General features: G+C 42.5%; 1 protein-coding gene and 1 long non-coding RNA gene across 4 annotated transcripts in view; one reads left to right on the forward strand and one right to left on the reverse strand.

Annotated features, from left to right (window-relative positions):
* The window catches only part of ARHGAP18 (Rho GTPase activating protein 18), a 119,880-nt gene that overhangs the window by 43,153 nt on the left and 49,013 nt on the right, over window positions 1-27,714 (reverse strand). For all 3 annotated transcript variants that reach the window (XR_012034515.1, XM_072833786.1, XM_072833800.1), the window contains 4 exons: window positions 15,137-15,330; window positions 12,067-12,302; window positions 8,308-8,371; window positions 3,709-3,884 (listed from right to left, as the gene is read on the reverse strand). Coding sequence is in view for 2 of the 3 variants with exons in the window: in XM_072833786.1 (XP_072689887.1) it covers window positions 3,709-3,884; window positions 8,308-8,371; window positions 12,067-12,302; window positions 15,137-15,330 (670 nt within the window). In the remaining variant the exon portion in view is untranslated. The remainder of the gene's footprint in view (window positions 1-3,708; window positions 3,885-8,307; window positions 8,372-12,066; window positions 12,303-15,136; window positions 15,331-27,714) is intronic.
* LOC140637350 (uncharacterized) lies at window positions 4,221-7,776 on the forward strand. Its single transcript, XR_012034517.1, has 3 exons — window positions 4,221-4,870; window positions 5,364-5,597; window positions 6,719-7,776. It is a non-coding gene; the product is annotated as an uncharacterized lncRNA (long non-coding RNA).

The raw sequence follows: 27,714 nt of genomic DNA on the forward strand, positions 1-27,714 counted from the left end.
CTTAAAACCCCAGATTCTTAAAAATATATGATAAAACCTGGAAACTACCTGGATGTCCACCATTAGGAAAATGATTGAGTAAATTATGATGCATTTTCACAATGGAATATGATGTATCTACAAAAAAGAATGAGAACCATTTCTGAATATTCTATATATTACTATGAGGTGATCTCCAGAATATACTAAGTCAAAAAAAAAAAAAAAAAATCAAGATTGAGAAAAGTGTGTGTGGTGGGCTACCATTTATCTAAGAATGGAAGGATAAACCATAAAGATAAAATGAAAAGGAATTTACCCAGAAGGTAAATTTACCCAAGAGGAGGAAGAAAACAGAATGACGACAGACTTTTAACACATGTAGGCTTTAAATCTGACTTCTGGATCATGTAAATATTTTACGTGCTTACAAAAAAAATTAAATTACAAAAGAAGCAACCCCTAAAAATTGAAAATGAAACGAAACCATTAACCCAAACAGGTATGCAGTTGGTGGCTTAACCATCTGGAGAATAACTAACTATCCTACACAATCTAAAGCACAGTAATTTTATTATTATAGTGTTTTGAGGATATATCTCAAGGATACAAACAACTGAAGAAAAGAAAAACAAGTTTATATTGTTTTCTAGTAATCATATTGTTGATAGCAGAGGTAGTACTGTTATTCTGAGAATGCCAGGCATTAACTGAAGACACAACAAACAAGTAAATTATATGTGTTCTAATTATATCGCCCTGAGACGACTATTCTTGGCAGGGAAGAAAGAAGATACAGAAGTACTTCTGGCCTCTGAAAGCACTTTAGGCATGACCAGCCCCTAGAAGGGAACAGTCCTGGTGTCCTGATCATAGTTACAGAACTATTACTTCTACTAAATGGAGCCATGGTTTCCGGCAGAAACAGAGAATTCTACATTTAGAGCAGAAATGACGGCAGATATACGTAGGAAATTTTGTCTAGGATCATAGATATGTCTACACCTATGAGTCAAATTCTATTTTTACAAGAAAATTAAAATACAATGACACTAACTGGTCCCTCGTGAAAGACGCTATGGGACCAAAACAGTGAAAACTGGAGCATGAAAAGTAACTGTTTTGAGAAACTTTTGAGAAACTTTTCCTTAAAAGTATTCAAGTTAATAAATGAATAAAAGAAGTGAAAACATCATCTTGTCAACATTAATAAATTAATGGATCAAGGACTGATTAGCTGCTAATGGCACAAAAAGAGAAAGACAAGCAGCTATTCTGTGTCTCTTGATACATAATCATATATGAAGTAATTTTGACCCCCACCTCAAAAAAAAGACAGAAACACACACTGAATGAGATGAATCTATGGTCAATTTATAAGAAATAGGAGAACATGAGGAATTAGTCAGACAGAGGGGGATATTCTCTACAACTTAATAACCAGGTTCTTTCAACAAAGAAATTTTGGAGGACAAAGAGGGGAAAGGAGGAATGGAGACGGAGGGAGAGATTACAGGTCTCAAGACACAGCAACCAACTGCCATATGCATAAACCTTATTTAAATCCAGATTCAAACAAACCTGAAAAAAATAATAATAACAAAATCTGTGATACAATTTGAAATTTGAACACTGATCAGCTATGGGAAATTAATTGTTAGTACTTCTTAGGTACAGTAATGGGAATCTGGGCATGTCTTTAAAAACCCCTCTTTTAGAACTACATATTGAAATATTTATAGGTGATGATATATTCAGAGATGTGTTGCAAAGGAACACAGAATGGAGCACTGGGGGGCTCAGTCGGCTGAGCACCTGCCTTCGGCTCAGGTCATGATCCCATGTCCTGGGATGGAGCCCAGTATTGGGCTCCCTTTTCGGGGGGGTGGGGGGCCTGCTTCTCCCTCTGCCTCTGCATCTGTCCCTGCTCGTGCTGTCAAATAAGTAAAATCTTAAAAAAAAAAAAAAAAAAAAAGAACTGAGCACTGGTTGGGGGTATGAATAGGTGAGGACTAGCCACAGACTAATGGGCAAGTGGGGTAGTACTGGAAGTTCATTATACAATTCTTTTTAGCTTTCGCAGATGTGAATTTCCACAAAATAAATTATATATATATATTTTAAATATAAGACATTCAGGAGCAACAAACAACTTAGTACACGGAGCTTGGTCTCTAAATACTATCTGCTACTAAAGGAAACTAGGGATCCTTGAAGAGGGGATCCTTTCAAGTCAGAGAGGAAAAAAGTACAAAGCAAGCCTAGGGCATCTTCTACAAGAAAGCAAAGCAAAAAAAAAGAAAGAAAGAAAAAGAAAAAGAAAGCAAAGCAGTAAAAGAATGGGGCACATTAAAATGACACAGGAACCAGTGTCAAGGGTTTCCACTAGTTAAGTTTGGGTAAATTTGAAAAAAATAATGATAATAATGGTTTATAAAACACTGAAAAAAGGAAGTCACCAGTCCATGATGATATTCAGAAACAAAAAGAGGAGAGGGAGGGCAAGTAAGTATCACAGAAGATTGCCAAGAAATCATAATGGGAGGGAAAAATAATTAGAAAATCACCATTTCTCAAATAGTAGTATAATTATTGTTTCGGGCAAGGATCACAAATGGCTGGTGAAGCGGGTAGGTGACAGGTTGTGACAAATAGGACAGTCACCCAGTTTCGGAGATCATACATTAGTATTAACCGCACGGGGGAAAAGTATCTTCATAACAGGGAGACCTGGTGAACATCTCCCCAACCAAGGGTCACACTTCCATCACCCATTAGGGGACCACGTGACGCCACACCCCTCTTCTCATGATGCCACCAGAGGCCTAGCCTTCATCTATGCGATAGTTAGGCCAAAAATGTTTAACTTGAATCTAGTCATGAGGAACAGACAAAGTCAGAAATTTTATTTCAACTCTTCAAAAATATTAAAAAGCAGGGGAGGTGATTTAGAGTCAAGGATACCAAAAAGATAGGACATCAAATGCAACACATGACCCATATGAGGTGGGGAAGGTGGAAGCTAGAAAGGACAATATTGTGACAGTTGGGAACATTTTAATATAACCATATGTTAAGTATAATTGTTATTTTTAGTGTGTGCAATTCCTTAAGTATGATACCTGTGTTTGTATGTCTTTGTTAAGCTAAAAAAAAAAAAAAGTTGGGGCCAGGCGCCTGGCTGGCTCAGGGGGTACAGCATGTGACTCTTGATCTTGGGGCCATGAGATCAAGCCCCACATTGTGCATCAAGCCTATTTAAAAAACAAAAAAACAAAACAAGACAAAAAACCCGTGAGGGGCGCCTGGGTGGCTCAGTCAGCTGAGTGTGTGATTCTCATTTTGGCTCAGGTCACGATCTCAGGGTCGGGGGACTGAGCGCCAAGAGCTCCGCGCTCAGTAGGGAATCTGAGATTCTCGCTCTCCTTCTCCCTCTGCTCCCCTCCTCATGGTCTCTTTCTCCACTAAATAAATAAATCAGCCTTTAAATTAAAAAAAAAAAAAAAAAGTGAGTGTGCAGCTGGTAACACAACATATCAAGAGACAGATATCGAAAGAGGAAAAGCAAACGCTGTAAAATGCTAACTGTCAAATGGATCTACATGAACCCCGTGGAGGTGTTTGCTATACTTTTCTTCCAACTTCTCTATGGATCTGAAATTTCCAAAATAAAAAGCTGATGAAAAATAGACTCCTCTATTTTAGTGAAACCGGAATAGTACCACGTACAGGTAACGAAGCATCATTGCCTTTGCTCTTCTGGGGCTTCTCCTTGGAGTTCTCCTGATTGACCGCTTGCTCTGCAAATGATACCTCCAGATTGATATCTGTTTCAGAGGCAGGTGCCTCCTCAGGGACCAGTGGAGTCAGCTCTTTTTCACCAACAACTAGGCTCGATGCCTGGTCTGGGGAGGGGAGGGGAGAATCAATTAATATATTTTAAGTATTTTTTACTTCTTTACATCAACTACATAAAACCCTTTGGGGCAAGGATTATTTACTATAGTCAATAATTAATGGACAGTTTAAAAGAAAAAAGTTTACTCCACGAATCCTACCAATGGTGGATGGAGGGTGTAGGAGGGGAGGTGGAGACTAGAACCTGTAGCCCAGTTGTGGAATCCTTCTCTGAGGTCACAATACTGCGACTGGGTCAGCCTAACACTGAGGATGATCTCAAACTCTGAATGAGAAGCCTCACAAAAGCTTAGTTTACAGTGGGAGATCACAAGCAAAAAAAAAAAAAAGAATAAATGGGACACCTGGGTGGCTCAGCAGTTGGGCACCTGCTATCGGCTCAGGTCGTGATCCTGGGATCCAGGATCGAGTCCCACATGGGGCTCCCTGCAAGGAGCCTGCTTCTCCCTCTGCCTGGGTCTCTGCTTCTCTCTCTCTCTCTCTCTCATGAATAAATAAATCTTTAAAAAAATGAATAAACAAGAAGTGGGGGGAGGGGAGTTGAAAGAGGCTGGTTTTACTTTAGAACTAGTGATTTACCATTTCATTATCTCACAGTGAAATAGACTCCTGGAGCAGACCCCTTCCGCACCTGCACCTGCACCTCCTTTCTGGAATGTTACCTACCTATCATGGGAAGAATTTCAAAACAAGAGTTGATGCCAAAAACTTAGCACAGTGGGATTCGGGTCTGGAGGCACCTGCTACAGGAACCAGTAGGGTTTGCACCCAATTATATACTAAGATTCTGACAACTACAAACCCAGTCAAATTCTGGATACTTACATCAACATTTCAAGGGTATCTAATAAGTTTAACATTTTTTTTTGTCTGTCTGTTGTTAATCTTCTAGAAAGAATTAACATTCGAAAACCTCTTCGTTGAAAACATTAGCTTTAGAGCTTTGGGGAAAACAGTTCACATTGACGATTTGGTAAGTTTTTGTTTTAAACACAACTCACATTAGAAAAACCTGGATAACAGGATTACTGGTTGGTTTGTTTGTTTTTTCCCCCATTGGAGACTTAGAATTCAGGGTGAGCAGCTCTGAATTACAAAATATATGTACAGAGTGCATGTATATGCTTAAATACTAACACATCAAGGTGACAAGAGATACAGTTAATTTCAAAATTTAACACAGCTTAGGGTGCCTGGGTGGCTCCGTGGGTTAAGCGTCGGCACAGGCCACGGTCCCTGGGTCCTGGGATCCAGCCCAACGTCAGCACCCTGCTCAGCGGGGAGCCTGCTTCTCCCCCTCCTGCTCCCCCTGCTTGTGCACCCCCCTCTGTCAAATAAATAATATATTTAAAAATTTAACAAAGGCATGCCACATGTAAACATGTTATGAACACTGCTGCTGCCTTCAGAAAAAAAAAGTCCATTGTCATTTAAGTTAAAAAATAATTTTTTGCTTCACCCAATAGAAAATTAGGACTAAAGAGAACTCCGGCCTCATTACTTCCTTCCGATAAGCTGGGCAGGCTTCCAGGTGTGTGACCTGTGCACTCAGGGCCCTGTGCATTCAGCAGGGCCCCCACTATGGGTTGAATGCTCTGCTGTTGCCACCCTGGCATCTCAACAAATTGCCTCACTTTCTCAGTTTGCACCGGGCCCTGCAAACTACATCAGGGGGCTGGTAGCCTCACCCAGTTAAAAAAGTAAGTAAACACTGACCTATGCCAATTCCGAAAATAAAAAATTTGAAGCTCCTTGATGGTGCTTTTCTGCTGCCATCCATGGCACATTTCTATGTTATTTATGTTGCTCCTCCAACAGCCTATGACCATTTTTTTCATTAGAATAACTAAACCGCTTTACAATTAACTTTCCAAGTATTAACTTAAATGTCAAAACACAATTTTAGTTTTCCTTTCCCACTGGGTTCCACTGTTATGTTTTACTGTGAATGTGTATGTTAGTTTCCTAGGAAACCATTCTGAGAGGGGGGAAAAAAATGATTAGCTGTTTTCTTAAATTAGACGCTACCTTTACAGAAGCAGAGTGTTTATGGACAAGAATTTTAAAACTACTCTTTCCCCCCGCCCCCAACATTCTCTTACAACCATCCCACATTAAAAAAAAAAAAAAAATGTCCTGTACTGATTTCAAAGCTGAGGAATTATAATTAAGTCACAATATATTTAAAATACATTAAATTCTTCCAAAATGTGGCAAAAATTGTAAAAACCTGGAGCATACAACTTAAGAGTTCAAATGGTAACTCAATTAAGGTAGATAGTAGGAAAAACAGCTTCAGGGGAGATAGAGAGGCGCTGCTATAAGAAATGGGTGGTTAATTGGCTCATGAAAATATCTATGAATCAATGATCTATCCTCATAGCAAAAGCTAACAGGGAATTCTGAAATAACCCTTTTTGACTCTCAAAATCCTGAAGTGTAAAGAGCATAATATCTTTGTTCTAAATAGCATAATTCTCCTTTGGTTTTGAAGTGAACAACGGCATGCGTCATAAATATTTTACACAACTCCTTAAAGGTTTTCAGCTGTTCAAAATACCCACAAAGTGCCTTTATTTTTAAAAAGAATTATCCCTCTTCCACAGAAATCAAGAAAAATTAAGTAAATATGCATATTAACATGAAAGTCTTAAAAATGATGTGGGCATTATTAACGTTTCTATGTGTTTTCATAAAAAGTGATGGGTCATTGACATCCATAGTTTTATAATTTGATGAAAAGAGCAATAATTGGCAGATTAATTAATGTGAGATACGACAGCCCTTGCAATGTTAGGACTTTTGTGACTTTTTCATTTAGGATAAATACCTTCCATTGAACATACATAAAAACCCAAGTGCAGGAAAACACCTAAGAGGCAAGGCGGCCCGCACCCTCGGGTGCCACCAGACAGCGCTCCGCTCGGAACCCCAGACGAGGCTTTCCCGCACCCCCCGAGCCACCAGTGTTTAGGTGGCAGCGGCTAAGTCGCTATCGGGCTATGGCGCTGCCCGCCACGGGCGCCAGGTAAGGCCTGAGGTAAAGCCAGGTAAGGCCTGGTGCTCGGAGGCTGGGTTCTCTGGCACCGGGCCTGGAAAGGGCTCCTCAGTGACCCCGCCTTCCAGAATTCCTTTACAGGGCCTGCAGCCCCCTGGTGAGGGAGGGAACCAGCAGGGGGGATGCTGCACTCCTCAGTCTTCACTGAGCCACTGCCAGGGCACGGAAGGCTCCTCTGTCCCGTGACAGCCCTGCGGGCCCCGCCACATGCCACCCCGTGCTCACCGTCCGCAGAGGCGCAAGCCCTCATTTCATTCTGATAGAAAACTGCATATATAACTCAAGAAGCCTTGACACAGCAGCAGGTGCTTCCGTGGAATTACAGACATCCATACGCGCTAGGCACCCACTTACTTACGCATTTATAAAGGCAGGGGCGCAGGACACAAGTTCCCAGAGAAGGATGGGAGGAAAAATAGAGGCACCGATGTCCCAAGACTCCAAGACCTCACAGGTAACCTTGGACTAACGGGGCTGAGATGAGAAGGTGGAAATGCTCCCCAGCCCCCCACTCTCAGCCTCTTACTCCCCCCATGGCTTCCATTCCTAATGCAACACTATTAATGGCAGGAGCCCCGCAGGTGCCGGGTCTTAAGAATATAAACAAAACAAAGGGACAAGTCCCTGAGCTGGAATCTGGCAACCACAGACCACCCCTGCTACGGTTTTTAAATAACAACAGTAAGGATTAGATTTTTAAGCTTCATTTGGAGTATTTTTTCCTTTTTGCAAATAAGGAAAACAAGCTATAAATTCTTTTTTGATTAAGTGCTAATGAAGCCTTAATACTTATTTTCATTCCGTGCCCTGAATTTCTAATCCATTTCTGAAGTAACAGGTATAGAGGAGAAAAAGGATGAAAAGAATTATAATGAATTGCTCCTCCCAAGACCCCAAGTTTTTACGCCTTTACAGGCTTTCTGAAAAAGAATCCATTTCTGAATTAAGAACTTATGATTTCAGAATGAAGTTCCAAAATCTCTGGTTCCACTTAGCAGCTGAACGGCCTTGGGCAGGTGACTTCCTCTCTGTAAACCTCTGTATTCTCATCTGTAAAATGGGTTCCAAACAGTAGCTCCTATGTACAGTTCCTGAGTAAGTTAAATTAGGTAAACATTTGGGGAAACGGACCATGCACAGAGATGTTAGGACAGAGAAACACAAACATTAACAACAACGACGACAAAGAAAAGACCCACTATATTCCCAGCCTTATGTAATTATCTACTTGGGCACTTTCTATCGGCGTCTTAATCATTGGCTTACTAGAATTGAAGGTGAATGTTTTAAAAGGTTGTATCTGTTTGCGGTGCTAATATACAGGGAAACACAAGAGAACAGGTCCAACATACCATCTTTTCCTTGATGTTTGTTTTCATCTGTTCTGACTGACTGTAAGTCGGTGCCATCTGGAGCCTAAAGATAGAAAGTGGGCCATTGAGTCATCTCCAACTCACAACCAGAGAAATGATATTGTAAATAATTCCATTACTAACCTTCAGAGTACAAGAAACACACACAGAATTACAACCACCACAGAAAAGAAGTACTGCAGCTATAATCAACAAATAAGTAATCATTCCACAAATATCGGATTGCCGCCCGGCGTGTAAGACACAATACTCAGCCCTGTGGGGTTGCCATCCGGGCGCCTAGGTGGCTTAGCTGGCTAAGTGCCTGACTCTGGATTTCCACTCAGGTCATGACCTCAGGGTCCAGGGGTCCACGGAGCCCCCTGGGTCAGGCTGTCAGGCCCTGTGCTCAGCGGGGCGTCTGCTTGAGGATACTTTCACCATCTCCCTCAGCCCTTCCCCCCACTCTCTCTCTAATAAATGCATCTTTTTTTTTTAATAATTCTTTAAAAAAAGGGGGGGTCCTTGCCATCAAGTACACCACTATTTAGTTGAGGGGTAAAGACAAACTTACAAAAAACTGGTACTATCCAGTAACAGGGTAGATACACGAAATGTGGTCTATCCACACGATGAAATATTACTCAGCAATAAAAAGAACTGGAGTCCTGGGTACAGACTACAACGTGCATGAACCTTGAACACGTTATACTAAGTCAAAGGAATGAGTCACAGGATAGGATTCCTTCCTTACTATGAAATGTCCAGAATAGGCGAATCCTAGACAGACACAAAGTGGACTGACTGGTGGTTGCTGGGGGAGAGGAGGGAAATACAGGAACGAGAGCTAATGGGCTTCCTTTGGGGGATAATGAAAATGTGCCAAAACTGACTGCAATGATGGTGATAAATCTGTGAATATACTAAAAATCACTGAATTGTAGACTTTAAATGGGTGAATGAGATGGGATGTGAATTATATTTCGATAACACTGTTATAAAACAAAATTACAAGCTGACATGTAGGTAATAAAATCAAAATTCTCAAATTAAAAAAAAAAAGCCCTTAGTAATAAATGTGAGATAAATTAAAACTAAATGACCAAGCAGGTACTATGAGCTCAGATATTTAAAGGAACTCTCTTTCCAAGAGGTTTGGGGGAGGCGGGCAGGGGGCAGGGACACCTGAAAACTGTAAAACCTGTAGTCCTCCGCGGGTTTATAGACATAGTAGAACATAGTAGAACCCAGTAAGTGGCCAGGTAACACTTCCTCCTTCCGAGGAAGTCTTCGGAAGGAATTTAGGAATCAGGAAGGGGAGCCTCGATCAATCATACACAGGGGTCTGAAAGAATCTTTTTTTTTTTTTTAAATCATACTCTATTGGCTTTTCATCTCTATTCAAATAAAGTGTTTGAAAGGATGACAAATCCCACCTCTGACCTCATGCCGTTAGCCAGAAGGGCTCTCCCCTTCACCTGCAGGCTAGGAAGGGTCCAGAAGGCCCTGAAGCAGACAGAGGCCACCAGTGCAGCCCCTAGAGGCAGACAGCTCAGGACAGTGCAAAGTGACTACTCAATCATGGAAGCGCATAGGGGTCTCCTCACCCACGAGCTAGCCCTCCCCCGAACCATGGGCACACTGAGCCGCACTGATCTTCCACACAAACACACATCTGGGGGCCCGTGGTCAGAACTGTTTTCCTTAGCAAGTGATGATAACCGTGTAGGTGGTACTCGTGTCTGTATCGGGTTGCCCAGCGTCAGTGAGGGCTTCGTGAGGAAGCATTTAAAATGCAAGAGCCGAATCTGTACTTGTTTGAGGACAAAAGAACTGCAAGTGAAGTGGCTGCTCCATGTTCCCTTGAGGAACGGGGGATGTATTTCTAATGGGTGGCGGCGTTCCAATTAAAGGCATGCAGTGTAAGCAAGCTAACGCTATTCTAATTCGCTCGTGCTAGTTCTCTGTTAATGGTGCCATCAGATGATACAATCCACCGATTACCTTGGAATCAAACCATGTGGCTTAGATATTACCAAGGATTCGCTGGAAAATGCTGCTGCTCGCACTGAGCAGCAACATCCTCTTGGAGCCTGGCAGGAGTCCCACAGTAGATATTTTGCTTAGGCTCAGTTCATCCCCCTCCCCCATTTTACTTCCTCTTAACTCCCTCAGGGAGAGTTCTTTAATTGGGAAGGAAATGTCATAATACTGTATTTCCTCACCATTCATTTTCCTACATCTGATCTGGAAACCTAGTCCAGGCCTTTGACTTCAGTGGCTGTCCCAAATAACCACTGGGTGGTAAGCAAGGTTTAACTGCCTCACCGCAAGAGACCTGCCCGCAGCAATCCAGTGACCCTAAAACTCCCATCAAATAGACTGGATTTGATCCACAGTTGCCCACGCAAATAGAGTAGCATTCTGAAGCTATTAAGGATTTCTCGGAAGAATAAAATGTCTATAAAACACACACACACAAAAAAAACAAACCTCTATGTGATAGAAAGATACCTTAAATACAAGGCATCTCTCTGTCTCTCTCTCTCTTTTTGGAATCAGAGGATTTTTGCTACCCTTCAGTCATGATCAATACGTAATCTCATGTTCGGATCACTTACATGGAAACCCAAATATAGCGGGATACATCATGGTTAAAAGCACATACTTCAAAGTCACACAAATTTGGGTTTACTGTCTATGGGACATTGAGCAAGTTACTTAAAGTCTATGAGCCTCAGCCATAGAATGGAAACGGTAATACCTCCTCACTCATAGGACAGCTGCAAGGATTAAATGAGATAACGCAGGGAAAGTAGTTAGCACAGTAAGCGTTCATCAGTGGTGGCAGTGATTATCACTACCGTCGTCACTGTTCAGGATTCCGTTGGTTTGTTCTCGTCCCAGCAACCCTCCTGGGCCTTCTAGGCCAGGACTACTCAGTACACCTGAGAATAATCCAGAATGTAAATCAACTTTAACCCTAAGAATGCCATTTAGTTCAGCCAACTTTTTTTTTTTAGAAGCAAGATCTTCCTGATAGAGGAAGAGACCATATTAATCTACCTTTTGCGCAAGCTCCTTCTGTCCTCATGGATGAGTAACAAGCAGCCCACCACGGGGGTGTTCGAGGCCGCAGAGGTCTCTCACTTTCACCATGCCTACCCTGCTATCCTTGTTCCTCCAGTCTCACCATCTCTCCCAGATTCCAACAGCTTTCATAATTAATTAATCATCTTGACAAATATTTACTCAAATCTTCTATGTGCTAGGCACTGTGTTAAGCACTAGACACAAAGGGGAAGTTATTTCATATTTCAGGGTTCCTGCTTTCTAATTATACTGCGGCTAGCTCCCTCATCTCACTCCTACTTTGATTCATCCCCAAATGAGCCTCAGGAAAAGCGAATATTCCTGCAGAAGTTAATAAATGAAGAATCTCTTACCTCCCACTTTTCTGTAAGTAACAACTGGGAGTCACATGTTCTGAGGGTCAGGGCCATGCCTAACGCTGCAAGGAAACCTAACACAGAGATTATCACACTGAATTCTAACTTGTTTTATTTTCTGCCCCTGCGGTGTAGGTTCTAGAAGGACAGGGACTGGGTCTGTCTGGATCCCTGCCAGCACCGGGCTTTAGTGGCTGGTATACAACTGCTCGTTGGGATTTTAATGATCTGAATTAATAAGCTGGATTGGTCCACTCAATTCAAGGCAATCATTCCGTTGCTTTAACATCAAAAAAAGAAGAAAACCTACTTTTTCTTTGGACTCTCTCTGTTGAGCAAATATATCTCTGACGTCAGGAATCTGGTACTGTTTGTTTTTTTTCCTCAAGGTCTGGGAGACTGTCTCTACCCGTTTCTGAACAGCTGCTGCCTGGGTCCGGGTCAATGTTGACAAAAACACCATGCTTTCTTGGGGATCTCCAGCAGATTCTCCAAAGAGATTGGACAAACCAGCCTCCTTGAGCCATTCCTCTTCCAGTTCTCCCTCTGAAACAGTAGAGAAAAATGGAGTTGAAAGATCACAAAATATGAAAACTTTTGCATTTTTTTTCCAGCGTTTCAAACACGCTTACTGACATTCTTCTACCGAAATCAAACTGCCATGCTAAGTCATTATCTGAAACTTGGACAACTGCCATAAACTCCAGCCACAAAGATATCAAATTTTAGATCCATTTCATATAAATGCAATTAAAAACTTTAAATGACTGCACATGTGATTAACCTCGATAACGTCGTCCCTGCAGGTTAACTAGGGGAAGATAGTACTGCTCCCTTTCTCGAGATGAGCAAGCAACGAAAAGATAACTTACTTCCATCAAGTTACAGAAGGAAGTTAACACTGGACTTAAAGACCCGTTTCTTGGCTTAACTTCATCTGTGCCTCAGAGTCCAACACTAACTGATGGAAAGGCTTGTTTTCTCCGTTCACCGTAGCTGCCATGGAGTATGGCAAAGGATAAAGAGCATCCAGGCATCAAGAACTAACCAACTGCAAATTAAGTTTTCAACCCCCTTTCGTGTTTTCTACAATTAAAAAAATTTTATTATAGGAAATTAATTATATAATATCAATTCAAAACGCTAAAAGTACAAAGTAAACAGTAAGGCAAATATTGTTTAAGTTCTATGAACATTACAGAAAAACAGAAAGATAACAAGAATCGGTTCCCTCCAAGCAGTAAGTTTATAGAGGAAAGTGAAAGACCGATGACTTGAGACCCAAAAACCCTTCGTCAACACTTCATTTCTCTTCCTTGACAGCCCCGGCACGTTGGACCAGTCACTTGGCCTCAGGCCTACTCCGTTTTCTCATCCGTAATGTAGAGCAGAGCTGTCCTGGCTGCTCCGCATGAGGGAAGGCCACATGGGAAGAGCCTGCGTATCCTTCCACATTGTGTAAGTTCCTCGACGGCAGAAATCTAGTATCAATATCCTCGGTTTTAAGAAACATAAAGTAGTGCCAGGCACTCTGCATGTTGGGCCATAAAACCTGTTTACTGACATAAAAAGTCTGCCCTTACTATCAATGCTGTTAAGGTAGGACTCCACATACGTGTAGAAAACCAATTTCTCAGGGAAAAGAAGCAGATATTGACACGATAAGTAAACAATATCTGAAAACAGAGTCGCTCGATCCACTAAAAAGTGGGGGTGAACCTCAAACCGCGTAAAGCCAAAGAACAGACGTGGGCATGTTAGGAACTTTCTCAGTTCTCCATAATCACATTAGGAGCGACTATCTATAAACTCATTTTAGTCTTGGAAAATTATGAAATAGATAATGACACGTGGCTACGGATCAGGCTTGAACGCTATTTTCTGACGAGTATCTTCTCATTCAGCAGGAATGGTCTGCTGCTTCCATCTTGAAACACTGAGACAGGAAATATGGGGCGTATGCTGATTATCACAAGCAAGCCCGATTTTACTGGTAACGTGAGAAAGAATGAGAGCAAAATAAAGGAGGACCCAAACAAAAGAACGAGTTTGTGTTAATCTTGCAAATCTAAGAAACGTTAAGAAAAATCTCCAGTTTTTCTCTTTAAAGTATTATTGGTAGATTTTTCAAAAAACGTCATAGCAAGGGGGGAAAAAAACCTACGTAGATTCTGCTGTTTAACAGCACAGGGCCAAGTCATTGCCTTAAGAAGTCCTCTGTTGGGAAGGAGATCAGTATTAGTGGGTCAGGAGGCACTGACTGTCATTATTCTTTCAGCATCCAGATCATTTGACATCCCTAAAACGTACTTACAAATCTATGGGTGGCACAAGGCAGAGAGAGTTAAAATGGGGAACCTGGCTGGCTCAGTCAGCAGAGCATGTGACTCTTGATCAAGGCCCACTCTGAGCATGGAGCCTACTTGGAATTTTTTAAATGTAATTTTTAATAATAATAATAAGAAGAAGAAGGGAAAGAAGCTAATATATAGATGCCAGAATTGGTCATCAAAAACTTGGTGACTCTTGAATTTATGAGATGGAAAGAGACAGTATTAATTTGAAGGGAAAAAAATGTTTCTTCTATAATATCAACTATAACAATACAGAGTGTGGGGAAGTATATATAGCTGGAAAGAAACTGGAGACAAATTATGGACCAAATATAAGAAAGAAGCAAATATGGAGGCTGAAAACACTAATGCCATCCTACACTGTCCAAATCCATACCCCCAGGCCAGCTATCCAGCCTCGTATACTCGCACGAAGAAGACCAGGGCTGAGGTAGGTCTGAAAACCACCACGAGGACTGGCTTAGGTAAATCATTTTTTCTTTCCAGAAGAACACGGTGAGGAACAAGACAAGCATCCTCAAACATCTGAAAGGTTATCCCATAAACGTAGAGTAGCCTTGCTGTGTTCTTCCAAAAGGCAAAAACCATGTCCAAGGTAGATGATGGCAGATTTCAAATCAATAAAATGAAGAACATCCAGACAGCTCAAGCTGACTGACCCATGGAAACACGGCATCACTGCAAAGCAGTGAGCACAAGAGCCATGTGGCTACCACAGAAGGAAGGTTAGATCACTTCAAAGATCACGTCTCATCCTAGGAGTCCATGACACTAAGACTAGCCAACAAGGTTCTAGCCCCATCTCAGACTCAGTGAACTTAACTCATGCTACCGAAATGTGGCAGCTGCATCCAGGAATACGCCGCCAACAAGTACTTTTCAAGCTGAAAGGCCAACGAGCATTATCCTATCTCGGTTGTCCTATCCTTAATTTTCGTTGTTGCGGCTGTCCTCTTCCTTCCCAGGGAGTCATCTCCCACAAACACGGATACAAACAGACAGAAGTTTTATTCAGTGAGTTATTACCATCAGGCTCATTGACAACCACCACCTCTTGATCTTGTCTGTTCTCACTAGATTTCTTGATATTTTCTACTTCCGTCCAGTAGTCCTCCATAGAGAGTTCATCCAGAGAATCCTGAGAACCTGATCGGTCAAATGGAGGCTTTTCGGTGACTTTGGTGATCTCCTGGTTCATCGTGCACTGGCCATATTTACGGCTATAAAGTCAAAAGAAAACATGATTAATTTTAATACATGAGGAAGTAGCACAATTTCTAAAACAACACAGTACTGAGTGAACAATTTGGAAACTCTGTAAGTTCCTTAAAAAAGAACCAAAGAGATGTGTGTTTTGAAGCTATTTAACTTGAGATACCAGTGATTATAATATGTTTGTAGGATGAATAAGGAGTTTCACTGTCAAAAAACAAATACCAGTAAAAAAAAAAAAAAAAAAAAAAAATAGTGGTGTGATAAACCATTTTTCCTTTCCATTTCATGTAAGTTATTACAAGACTTCTTTTAAACCTAAAACTATTCCTAAAAAGCAACAGATTAAATCTTGATGAGGACTCCGCCTGGGTGGCTCAGTGGTTGAGCATCTGCCTTTGGCTCAGGGTGTGACCCCGGGGTCCTGGGATCAAGTCCCGCCTGCTTCTCCCTCTGCCTGTGTCTCTGCCTCTCTCTCTGTGTCTTTCATTAATAAATAAATACAATGTATAAATAAATAAATAAATCTTTATCAGAGGTTATCAGTTAATTGAGACTTTAAGACAGTATCTCATATTTGTCATTTATATCTGCAAACAAAACTCAGCCCTTATACAGCAAATATCTGCAATCAATAAATGAGATACTATTTGAACTTCATTTTTATTTTTGGAACCGAAACATAAATAGAAAAATAGCATATTAAGTTTGCTGTTACGCTCTACTATAGAAGGCAACTTTTGACCTTTATTTATAAACATACCCATTAATGATATATATTTGAAAATATGGTAAAATTTCAGTTACTGGGGAAAAACATTTATTGGCAATTCTGAATACATTGCTAGGAATTACCTCTTAAACCCTTATCTCAAATATTATCTATGAAGAAAAGAATAAGTTGAATAAATGAAGGTTTTTGTATGACTTCAGGTTAACCATAATTTTTTTCTTTATATGTCCTATCCCACCTACTACTAACATTGAATTAATAGACCTTATAATAAATAAGCTTACGTATGTATATATATTGCATAGATAACAGAAACACTAAGTTTTTGTTTTATTATTTTTTATATTGAGATAGAATGGAGAAAACCCTAATTATTTAAAAAAGGAAAATTTTTGGTTATGGCACTTCCTCTTTACATTCAATTTTTTGAAAACATAATTTGAGGACAGTCCAGGTGGCTCAGCGGTTTAGCACTGCCTTCTGCCCAGGGTGTGATCCTGGGGTCCTGGGATCGAGTACCACGTCGGGCTCCCTGCATGGAGCCTGCTTCTCCCTCTGCCTGTGTCTTTGCCCCCCCCTCCGCCCCCCCCCCCCCCCGCCCCGTGTCTCTCATGAATACATAAATAAATAAATAAATCTTTAAAAAACAAAAACAAAAAAAAACATAATTTGAGTGGGGACAATGGTTGGGGAACTAGTCTTTTGTTATTCTAATTTCAAATTGCTCTTTTATCTCCCAGGAGGATGTTAGAAGGTAATATTTTTGCTACATTGGTTTTCTCACTACACATAAGAAAATTTAAAAATACCATAAGCGTAAATTCTTTAATGGTTTGTGAACATTTTCACATTTAAACTGGCCTTTCCCGTAATCATTCAAACAGCAGGATGTAATACTACATAAGGGAGAAGGTCACTAAAGTCCGGTCAATTTGACCTAGCAGTTTAATTCCAACCGTTTTTTGTTTTTTTTTTTTTAAAGATTGTATTTACTTACTCATGAGACACAAAGAGAGAGGCAGACCCAGGCCAAGGGAGAAGCAGGCCCCTGTGGGGAGCCCAAGCCAGACTGGATCCCGGGACCCCGGGGTCACGCCCTGGGCCGAAGGCAGCCACTCAGCCACTGAGCCACCCGGGGGCCCCAATTCCAACACACAGGTGCCAAGTCACAACACTTCACTGCCTGTTGCTACAAGTAAACACAGCACGACCGACTCCTTGGCGTCATAAGCTGGGCCAGTTTCCCTCGTCAGGGACACTCGCCCTTCAACAGCGCTGCTGCACGTGCGAGTGGACGGCCCGGAACGGCTCCCGGGCAAGTGCGGGGCGGCCGTGGTGGGTGCGGGGCAGGGCTGGCAGGGGGAGGCCGGGCAGGTTTGCATGATTCCCCTCCTCCGGCCTCCACTGTCCACTGGTCGTCGCCTCCCCGCCCTAAGGCCAGGAGCCGTCCTCCGTCCCTGGGGAGGCAGCCAGCCATCCTGATCCCACGTCCTCCGTGGCCCTGCCCTTGGCCCTGGCCCTGCCTTCAGGCCTCTCGCTTTGGAGTCCACACTCCTGATGCTTAAAGTAAAATGTGAACAGAAGGCGCTCTCCTCAAAACCCTGAACTGTGGCTGTAGCCTGGACCAGCAGCCCAACCCACGCAGCCTGTCCTCGCCCGGGGCTCGAGTCTTCAAGGCCTTCTGCAGAACACCCAGGGTTGGGGTGGGGGGGGGTTCCTCAGCAAAGGTGCAGATGCCCCGGGCCGTGCTCGTGCCCTGGATGCCCTGCAGCTTGGGCTGCTGCCCGCGCCCCCAGCGCTGGGAGACGCCAGGGTCCTGCGGAGGCCTCACGACCGGTGCCCAATACCTTGGCTTATCTGCTTGCAGAAAAGAGGTGCAGTTGAATTAAAGTACGTTAAGCTTTTCACTTCTGAAGGAATGTGTTTATTCTGGCAAGAATTTTCCAGTAAATTTCCATTAAGATAGCGGGTGCAGAAAAACCATAAGGGCGTTGAGCAACAGCATTGTTACGTAAATACCTTCTATATCAAGCCCTGCTTTCAAAACAGGCATAAAGCAAAAGTCTAATCGCCTACTGCTAATGAATAGACTCAATATTTTTACTTTAATAAGATTCAAAGCTGAATAGGTCTGTTTTTTTTTTTTTCTTATAATGACCTGATGATATGGAGTCATGGAATGGAGGGTTTTGTGTTTTTTTTTTTCTTTTTTTGGATTATCGGTAAATGTTGGAAGAAAAGGTTTTCTTTTTTTAAACGTCAGAGCACGGAAGCAGGGAGGAGGCAGCCATTCGGTGGTTGACTGTCCTCCCCGGCATCATGGATCCGTGGATGCTGCATTTTCTCTAAATACGTAGCTGAACATTTTTCGATTACAGTTTACATCAATAAATGTGTTTTGTCACTTCTTTTCTTAGAATACACTCTACTTGTGAGCTCCGGGCAGGCAGGGCTGGAAGTGTGGTCCCTCTTACAACTGTCCCGGGAGGAGGCTAGTTAACCAGTCCCTCTCTTCTGTTCTGAGGGGTGTGTTATCCGATACCACGTTCGTTCTGCAAATTGGGTTTCAGAGCATAAAGTAACATCTGCTAGACATAACGATGACGCACGCGGCAGAAATATTTTATATTTCCAGAAGACCCGAGCCAACACACGGTGCTGAAATCAAAGAAACGCCAGGGTCTGTCCCCCCAGGCAACTATCAATTATCCCACCTGACTCACCGGCAAACAACTGTTCTATGTTTTTCTTATGTGCCCCCCAGAATCCCACATGCCAGTCATCCCAGGGCCGCCCTGCGGGAACCGTCACATTTCTCACCTTGTACAGCTCTGACAACAGAACTGGACCCTGTCCTCTGAAAGAAGTGGCTTCCGTGGGCCCATGCCCCCATGCGGCCCGCGTGCCCCCGTACCCCCGTGTCATGGTTGGGCCTGCCCTCCTGGGCGCCAACCTCATCAGCAAATAGTAACTTCACAGACCCTTATGGGCCTTCAGGGAACATCCCTTCTTCTTCTTCTAGCGAGCAGGTTCTTATGCTGTGTTTACAAAAAGCGGGGCTTTGTCCTATTCTCCCCAGGTATATTTTATCCCGTTCACTGGTTTTCCCCCTGGTCAGTGAATCTCAAATGCACTGGTATCATTCATGCCTCTTACTTATACTGGCTTAGAGAACGGTAAATTGGTCTGACACGATCAGTTCTTCCCAGGGAGGTGGAAGGTGCTGGGTCTGCTAGAAGGAAACATGCTGACGGGTGACTTATCCCAGGACCAACGCAGAGAAATGACATGCAGATACCTGGGGCTGGGTGCCATAAGGACCAAACGATTCAGGATCTCCTGAACTATCTCTTTGATTTTGGAGAAATCATTTGACTTCTCTGACTTTTCCTACCTATAAAATGGGAAAAATACCAATAGCCTCGACTGCTTTGTGTGCTGTGAGTTACCAAGCGGGAATGCCTCCAGGAATGCCGCCTGGGTAACCCCCAAGAGGGCACACCACTTAGTATCACTCTGACCTGTAAAACTGCTAACTATAAATAACTGCTCCTCCCACACTGGAATAAGGTCACCTTTGGCCTCTTCTAAGGTTCAGAAAAAATACTTGACCTGTAGGACAGCCATGCTTGAACATGCTGCTCTCAAGACCTGTTCTGCGCTTAAAAATTTTCAAGGACTCCCAAAGAGCTTTTGCTTAAGTAGGTTATATCTATTGATATGTACGCTATTAGCTATTATAATTGGAAAGAAAAATTAAAATACTAATTATTTAAAAAGAATAATCAACATCTTAATATAAGATACTTTGGGGAGGGGGCGGGGACCTATTTTCCATACAAAAAAAAAGAAAGAAAAAAGTAGTGAGATGAGTAGCATTGTTTTACATTTTTTGAAACTGTCTTTAAAGCCTGGCCTAATAGAAGACATGTGGGTTCTCACATCTGCCTCTGCATTCAATCTTTTATGATACTGCACATCGTGTCGTCTCTGGGAAACTCTGCTGTGTTCTCATGAGAGAATGAGACTGAAAAAGGCCAATAACGTCTTTGTGTTCCTATGAAAACAGTTGTGATCTCCTGGACTCCTAAAAGGGTCTTGAGACAGCCTCCCCTCCCCCGCAGGTGTGCCAGGACAACACTTTGAAAACCACTGTTCTAGGATTTCTCAAAAACAACACCTAATGGATCTCAAAAAGCCCTTCTCAATTCTACGGGCAACGCTCCAGAAAGCCTTACTGAAAGACACAGCCATGCCTTCCCGGTGACTCTTGACCTACTTCTTTGTTTATTTTAGTTTAGTTTTACAGCCTTTCATCAAAACTGGGACTTGTTCCAATGATATAACCATATTTAATTTATACTTCAATGACAAAGGATAGAACGTCATTCTAAAACCCTTGCCTTGCCAATGTCTTTCATCATTTGCTTTTATTTATCATGTATAAGAGGCTGAGCCCCCCTGTGGACCAGGGTATTTGAAAATGCGCATTTTCCTTAACACTCCTTTCTCATGCATACCTCTCTTCTTCAACCATCTTAAGGCAAATTTACTTGGAATGAGGACCTTATCTTTGAACTCAAATTTACCTATGTGGTCCAATCTCTACCTTCTGGACCTCACCCTGTCAAGAGTCCTGCTGCTATACGCATCAGTGTGTCGCTCATTCTGCACCTTCTAGAGGCACCTGTGTGGACTAAAGTCTGCTTTCTTGAAGTCCTTTGGATGCTGGGATTTGGTCTTGCTCTATTTTTTTCACAAGATCCTCTCTAAAAGAGCTACACTTTCTGGCATGCTCCTTATCCCAAAGTTCACTTCCGGTGCACAGAAAGAAGCCCAGTGGGTTGGGAGACAAACGGAATAAGACTATTTTTGTTTTCTTTCTTGTTCTGTTTGTAATGCACCAAAGGAAAAAAAAAATCCCCAAATAAGTTCTTACGCCATAACTCACCCTCAACCATAATGACCAAGTGTATTTTAGATAAAGCCATATTTACCGAAGCAGGCACTTTAGAAGGGTTTTGGACCCTAGGGACTCAAAGCTATCCTATCATTTTCTAGATGAGGTAATGAGGCCCAAGGGTTGAATTTTCCCAGAGTCTTGGTAGAACCAAGATTAGTGTCCTCACTTCTTCTTCAGTAGTCATTTTATTATACCAAATAGACTAGAAAGCGTAGAATTTACTTTTTTTTTTTCATCAGACGCCCGGATCTTCCTCAGTTTGCATTGCACGTAGCAAAACCAAGAGTGGCGCTGACGACGGGCTCTATAATTCACGATTCCAGGTGACCGGACACTATGCAGGGAAAGTCACGATCGGCAATCAGGCCACATCAATCCCAGCGCGGGAGGCGCGGAGCGGGGACACCTGTCCTTGGACCGCGGCTGGAAGAGGTTGGGGAGCTCCCAGGTCAACTTGCTCCGCTCCTCCCTCTGTGTTCTCTCGGTTTAAAAAAAGTTAAAGACTCAAAACAACAACAAAACAAACGGAAGCAGCAGAGGGCCGCGAGCACCCGGGCCCTTCTGTCCCCTGGGGACAGTGTCCCCCACGCCGACCCCACCCCCCTGCAGGTCAGGTGCAGGTGCCGGAGCACAGAGCCCTGGGGCCCCGGGGAGGGCGGGCCATGTCATGGAGGAGGCTGCTATTGATACAGGATGCCTCTCCTCGGACAGGTAATAACGAAATCTCTGTTAATACAACACCAGACTGTGAACACTAATATCTTTTAGTTTAATAGTACTGGATAGGATACTGGTTTTACTTACTGCCCGTGGGCAGACCTCTTGCCCTCCGTAAGACTTTCACATACATATTCACATCGACTTTCCTATGCTAATAAAAACAGGGGCGCAAGGCATAGTTGGATTTAAAAAAAAAAAAAAAAAAGAAAGCCCTTTTGATAATAATTAAAGACATTGGCATAATCTGGAAGAAATGTGGGCATTATTATTAAACTCTTCTTGCCTCTTTCTGATTATTTATTATTTATTTATTTATTTATTTATTGAGAGAGAGAGAAAACAGGAGCATGAGCCCAGGTGGGGGCAGATGCACAGGGAGAGAACGTCAAGCCGTTCCACGCCTGGCACAGGGCCGGAGGCAAGGCGCACTCTCATGACCCTGAGATCATGACCTGAGCAGAAATCAAGAGTTGGACACTTCATGGATTCAGCCACCCAGGCGCCCCGTTGTGATTATTTGCTGACATAAGGTTGAGAGATCACCTCATGTGTCAGGGGGCCACGGAAGTATGCATCCACCTTCCACCAGCCCGCAGAAGAAAGGCCACAGACACCGGAAGAACACGTTCAAAGTGGAAGGATCTCCGTGTTTATGCTCCATACAATAAATAGGAAGAGGATATTCATACATTATTTCAAAAGGACACTAACGAATAGTAATGAAACAACTGAAAACAGCAGCAGCAGCAGCAGCATGACAACTACTGGGATAAGAAAGAAGAAACCTGCTCCGCTTCGGCTGCAAAGTGTGATTTTATGGAGAGCTCCAAATGACCTTCAAATACCATAACGTTCCACCCATAAGTACTGAAGGCCAGGAAGTGTTTTTATAAGCCAGGTGCTGAAAGTCAGCTCTGCCGAGGAGATAGAGGGGGTGGAGAAATAATTTTCAGCTAATCAAATAATTTAGCCAAGCTTAGAAACAATTCATCTGTTATGTTTTCACAGCATGTCTCTTCCGCTCTTCAGTTACAAAGTAGAATATGTGACTATTGGAGAGCAATTTCTTTCTCTTTAAATGAGATTATCTAAGACCTCTTTTTTCCCTAGTATGTTTTAGAATCTCAGCTGACCCAACACAAGATACGTGAATGCAGGTTAGACTCAAACGATACACTAAAAATAAGAACACGGGGAACTCAAGGTCATTTCTAATTGTAAAATACTTCGGGGGGGGGGGGCGGGGCAACAGACTGTAAGCCTAACATTTGAAGGGAAACAAAACAAAAGAAAAATCCCACCACCATATGTATTTTCAATAAAAGCCACTGAGCTCTGTTTGGAGTTCAGGAACAGGGCTCAGGGGGCATAATCAGTGTCCTCTTTATATTAACCTGATGTGACCATGAGGGATGGGTTAAGGGTTTTATGGGAAGAAATGAAGGGAACCCTGGGAGGGAATGCAGAAGGCAAAGAAAAAAAAAAAAAAAAGAAGAAGAAAACATGACTAAAGCTATTCCTAGCCTTATCACATCCTCCAGCGGAATTATGGGCATGCTGAGCTCCAGTACAAATGCCCCCCACAGGCACATCAAATTCTCGGAGGATTAAGTCCTCCAAACTGGAAGTATATGAACAAGGCACTGTCAGAGTCTCCCGCTGTCACCAGGCTCATGCTGGCCTACTGTTTACTTGCTGCTCACGTGGGTGGCAAAATGCCCACTTGACCAAAAGCAATATGGCATCTGGGTCTAAAATGTCATTTCACATGGGAGTTTGGAACAGGCCAGGAAGTCCACCAGAAGCTGATGCCCTTGAGAGTTCCCTTCCTGGACATGGCCAGGGCTGCTGGCACTCTGTAGAGAACTGGTACTAAATCAACGTTCAGCTCAAGGATTCTCAGCTCTGGTCTCCCGTTGCCATCTCTCCTGCTCTCCTCTCCTGTCCCCATCGTTCGACACCTGGATTCTCCTTTCTGCACACATTCCCCACAAAGAAACCATCCAGGTTGATTGATTTCTGCTTTTTTTTCCAAAAGGCCAGCTGCTGGATCACCTTCAGGAGCCCTGCAATCTGCACTGGCCCAGGCTCCCAGGACCTCACATCCCAGCTAGGTCTTGTACCGATGACCCTCCTTGCCAGAAAAGAGAGAGTAGAAGAACCAACCATAGTCTCTTAGGAGACTAAGAGTGGACAAGATTGGCCAATAGGCTACAGAACAGAGAAAAGAGCCTCTAGAGACCAGGACAGAGTCTGAGTAGGTTCTAAAGGGAAACTATGAAAGGATTAAGAGGGTGTGGGTCCCACCGGGGCAGAAGGCGGTTTCTGTGCCGTGTTCACCAAAACAGTGAGGATGAGCGATGGCATCCAAGACGAGCTTCCTTACTATCTTAACAGGGTTAGTCTTCAGAGACTCAAGTTGTCACATAATTTACAGGGAAGATTCACGACTCAGAATTGTTTTCTGGTTCTTTGTTTCCTTTGCCTTTTTTTCCCCCCCCACTGTTGTTTGAGGGCCAACTACTAAGGAGTCCTACCTTGGGGCGCCTGGGTGACAGTTTCAGGGAAACCGACTCTTGGTTTGGGCTCAGGTCATGATATCAGGGTCATGAGATATGGCCCCATGTCAAGCTCTGCACTCAGAACGGAGTGTGCTGGAGATTCTCTCTCCCTCCCCCCTCCTACTTGTGCACACGTTCTCTCTCTAAAAATATATAAATCTTTAAAAAAAGGAAGGGTGTTTCCCACCTCATAATAGACTTATCTGCTGAAGCAGGTTCCATGAAGTAAAATGCGTAGCTTTTAAAAGAATTACTTGTGAAGCTCTAAGCATATGCCAACCACTCTAATACAAGAATGTTAATTTCTTAATCCGAGAGCTTTATGAATAAAAAGTTCCACTGAACAACAATGCGTACATTTATTCATTGGTCTTCCTTCATTATGGATCTCAGTCAGAATTCTGTATTTAAGCTTTATTTCTTAAAAACTGTGATTATGATTTAATCATGAAATTAATCCACACAATGAAATATATTTTCCATTTCAAGTAGTAGATACTAAAAAGAACAGTGCGACTGGAATGAAGTCAATACCCCAGTGTTTTGGTGGAATGATGCTCTAGAGCTTGGGTTCTTGTTTATTAATAATAAACAGATCGCATCACTGTGATTCACACATTCAGTCAACAAATACCGACTCCACATTAACTGTAAGGTCCTAAACCTGTGGGTGTCCAAAGAAACACAAGACTTCACCTCTGATCCTGGAGAGTACACATGTCCTATCAGTGCAGATAAAACATGTGGAAAAATAACAATACAAGGCAGCGTCAGCCCCGTGCTCTGAGGAGGGCAGCAGCAGGTGCTTGCAGGGCTCACTTCTAGTTAAACAAAGACAAACACACAGATGCCAAAAAAGTGTTAAGAAATTGCTGCAGCACAGTGAGAGTAGGTAGGCAGGGAGATTCCAGTCTCTTGCTATACCTCATTCTAATTCTATAAAGCTCTCCCCAGAGCCAACCATGTCTTCCTGTTATTTGATTCAAATTTACTTCCAACTTAAGCCCATTTCCTCTGAGCAAATAAAGAATTAATCAGTGTCCTCTTTATATTAACCCCTTTGTTGGGAACAGTTTTTAGTCCTTCCTACATCTACATACATTGGGGTGGCCCATGAATACCATTCCTTTACTTTCTCCGCCTATAGCTTAAACATCAACATCTTAGAAATACACCCTATAGCACGCACGCTTAAAGAGCATCTGAATCGTGAAGACCTACCTACAGGTAACTGCATATCCTCCTAAAAATTTCCCTTTCGGCCTTTTTCAGATTGGCTTCTTGCCCTGCAACTGAAACCCCCAAGCTGATGTTGATTTTAGAAACAAGACCCCTTTTAGGCCCATGTGGGTGGTCCTTGGCACAGATACCAGAGTTGGAAACCTAATCATAAATGTTTTCTCTTCCTGGCCGAGGCAAGTGAGCACTGTTATTAATTGCTTTCCATGGCTCTGCTTTCTTTTTTAAAAAGCCTTTGCTGATCATTTGCATTAATATTATGCTAATAAAAGTAAGGGAATGCTAACTAATTCAGTCTCTTTAGTAGTAACTAAGGATCAGAAAGAGAGGGAGAGAGAAAGGTAATTTGCATATTTTCATGATTGGAGCGAACTGGCATTTAAATACTCGTAACCACTTTTGAAGGGAAATAATAATATATGTTGGGCCAGCCTGAGCAGAAGTAATTTCTCAGGTGGAACCATCTAAAACCAAGTATTTCAGGATACATTCTGCTTCTAAGCATGAATATCAGATGACAAGGATGAGCCTTCAAACACAGAGCAACCATCTGCATCATAAATACGTTTCAGTTCCTCTCTGCAGAAGGAATTCATTCACTGTTGAAGGCCATTCACTTCCACTTCTGACTGCTTATTCCTCAAAAAGCTTCCAAGTACCGTGAGAACAATGATTAAAAGAAGATCTTTCCATCTGCACCGCATTAGGGCTGCAAGACAGCCCCTCCTGCAGAAACAGCTTCTGCATAATTCATCGTGCCATTTTAAACCCTAATCAGTGACTTGCAATAAGCTATGAAGAGAGTGGAGAGGAGAAACACGTTCCCTGGCTACGTCCTGAGCATTCACTCACCCCTCACTTTGGGACACGGCTCCACGAATCGTAGCGTGTGTGTGAGCGTGTACACACACTTCATCTTACGCCCAGAGGCTCTTACTGCCCCCCTGAAGGGATGTCATCACTCCTAGGCCATAGCAATGTTCCAAGAAAGAATATTTCTTAGATTATCATCATAGGATAGTTCAGGAAAGAAGATTCTACTGGAAGACAGAAGTTGGTCCAACTCCAGCTCTGCCGTTCTTTATGTGAGCGTCACAGACAAGTCACTCTACATCATGAAGAATAATACCTCAAGTCTATTTCAATTTTAAGAATTATGTAACTCTAATCTGTTCACACTGATTTTGCACATACACAGCTTTAATTGAACCTGCCACTTTGCTGTAGTGTTCCATTTTCCAAAGCAGGGCCAACTGAGGCGGTGAGGAAGGGCCTCTCGACGTCCCCCACTCACCCCTCAACCTTAGAGGCTTCACTTTGATTTGATTTGAAATCCATTTAAGAACGCACTGGAAAAAGTACTTTGTGACTGCAGAAAATCAGAAAAACAACTGCTTTAAGCATCTCAAGTTTAAAAAAAAAAAACTTTATAGAATCCTTAAGCTTTAAATGCTGAAGAATTAATTAGGCAGAAGGTATTAATGACAGTACGCAACGCATAGGGTTTTGACCCAGCACAAGTAGTGAGAAACTACGCTGGCAGTAGAGATGAGGATGTGGAGTGCAAATTTTATAATAAAATTTTTCACTTTCCATTTATTATCACTGTATAAACAATGGTCAAAAAAAAAAAAAAAGGCATTGAGTTTGTATAGATAGGTGACATTCGTATATAGCTGAAATTTGGTAAAGTCCCTAAGATTTTGCTTGGCAGTTCACTAAAGAATCAAGAGAACCCTCTCAAAAGACACTATAACCTGAAAACTGAGTTTGGTGGTGGTATCTTCAAATAAATGATTTTTTTTTTGACATAAGCTCTATGCACAACATGGGGCTTAAACTCAAATCCCTGAGATCGAGTCACGTGTTCTACCAACGAAGCCAATCACGTACCCACAAGTCATCTTATTTTTAACTAAATAACTCATAATGATTGAAAATTTGACTGTAAACATTAAATAATTGACTAAATCTTAGAAAGCACAATTGGAACGTGGTAAGAAACCTCCCTTGTATTACTTTGAATGTGACACAAATTATTTTACAACATTGCTATCCATGTGAAATAAAAGGTAGGGGGATCCCTAGGTGGCTCAGTGGTTTAGCGCCTGCCTTTGGCCCAGGGCGCGGTCCTGGAGTCCTGGGATCGAGTCCTGCATCGGGCTCCCAGCATGGA

The sequence above is a fragment of the Canis lupus genome, chromosome 1 (assembly GCF_048164855.1).
Source record: "Canis lupus baileyi chromosome 1, mCanLup2.hap1, whole genome shotgun sequence".
In the NCBI taxonomy this organism is placed as follows: Eukaryota; Metazoa; Chordata; class Mammalia; order Carnivora; family Canidae; genus Canis; species Canis lupus.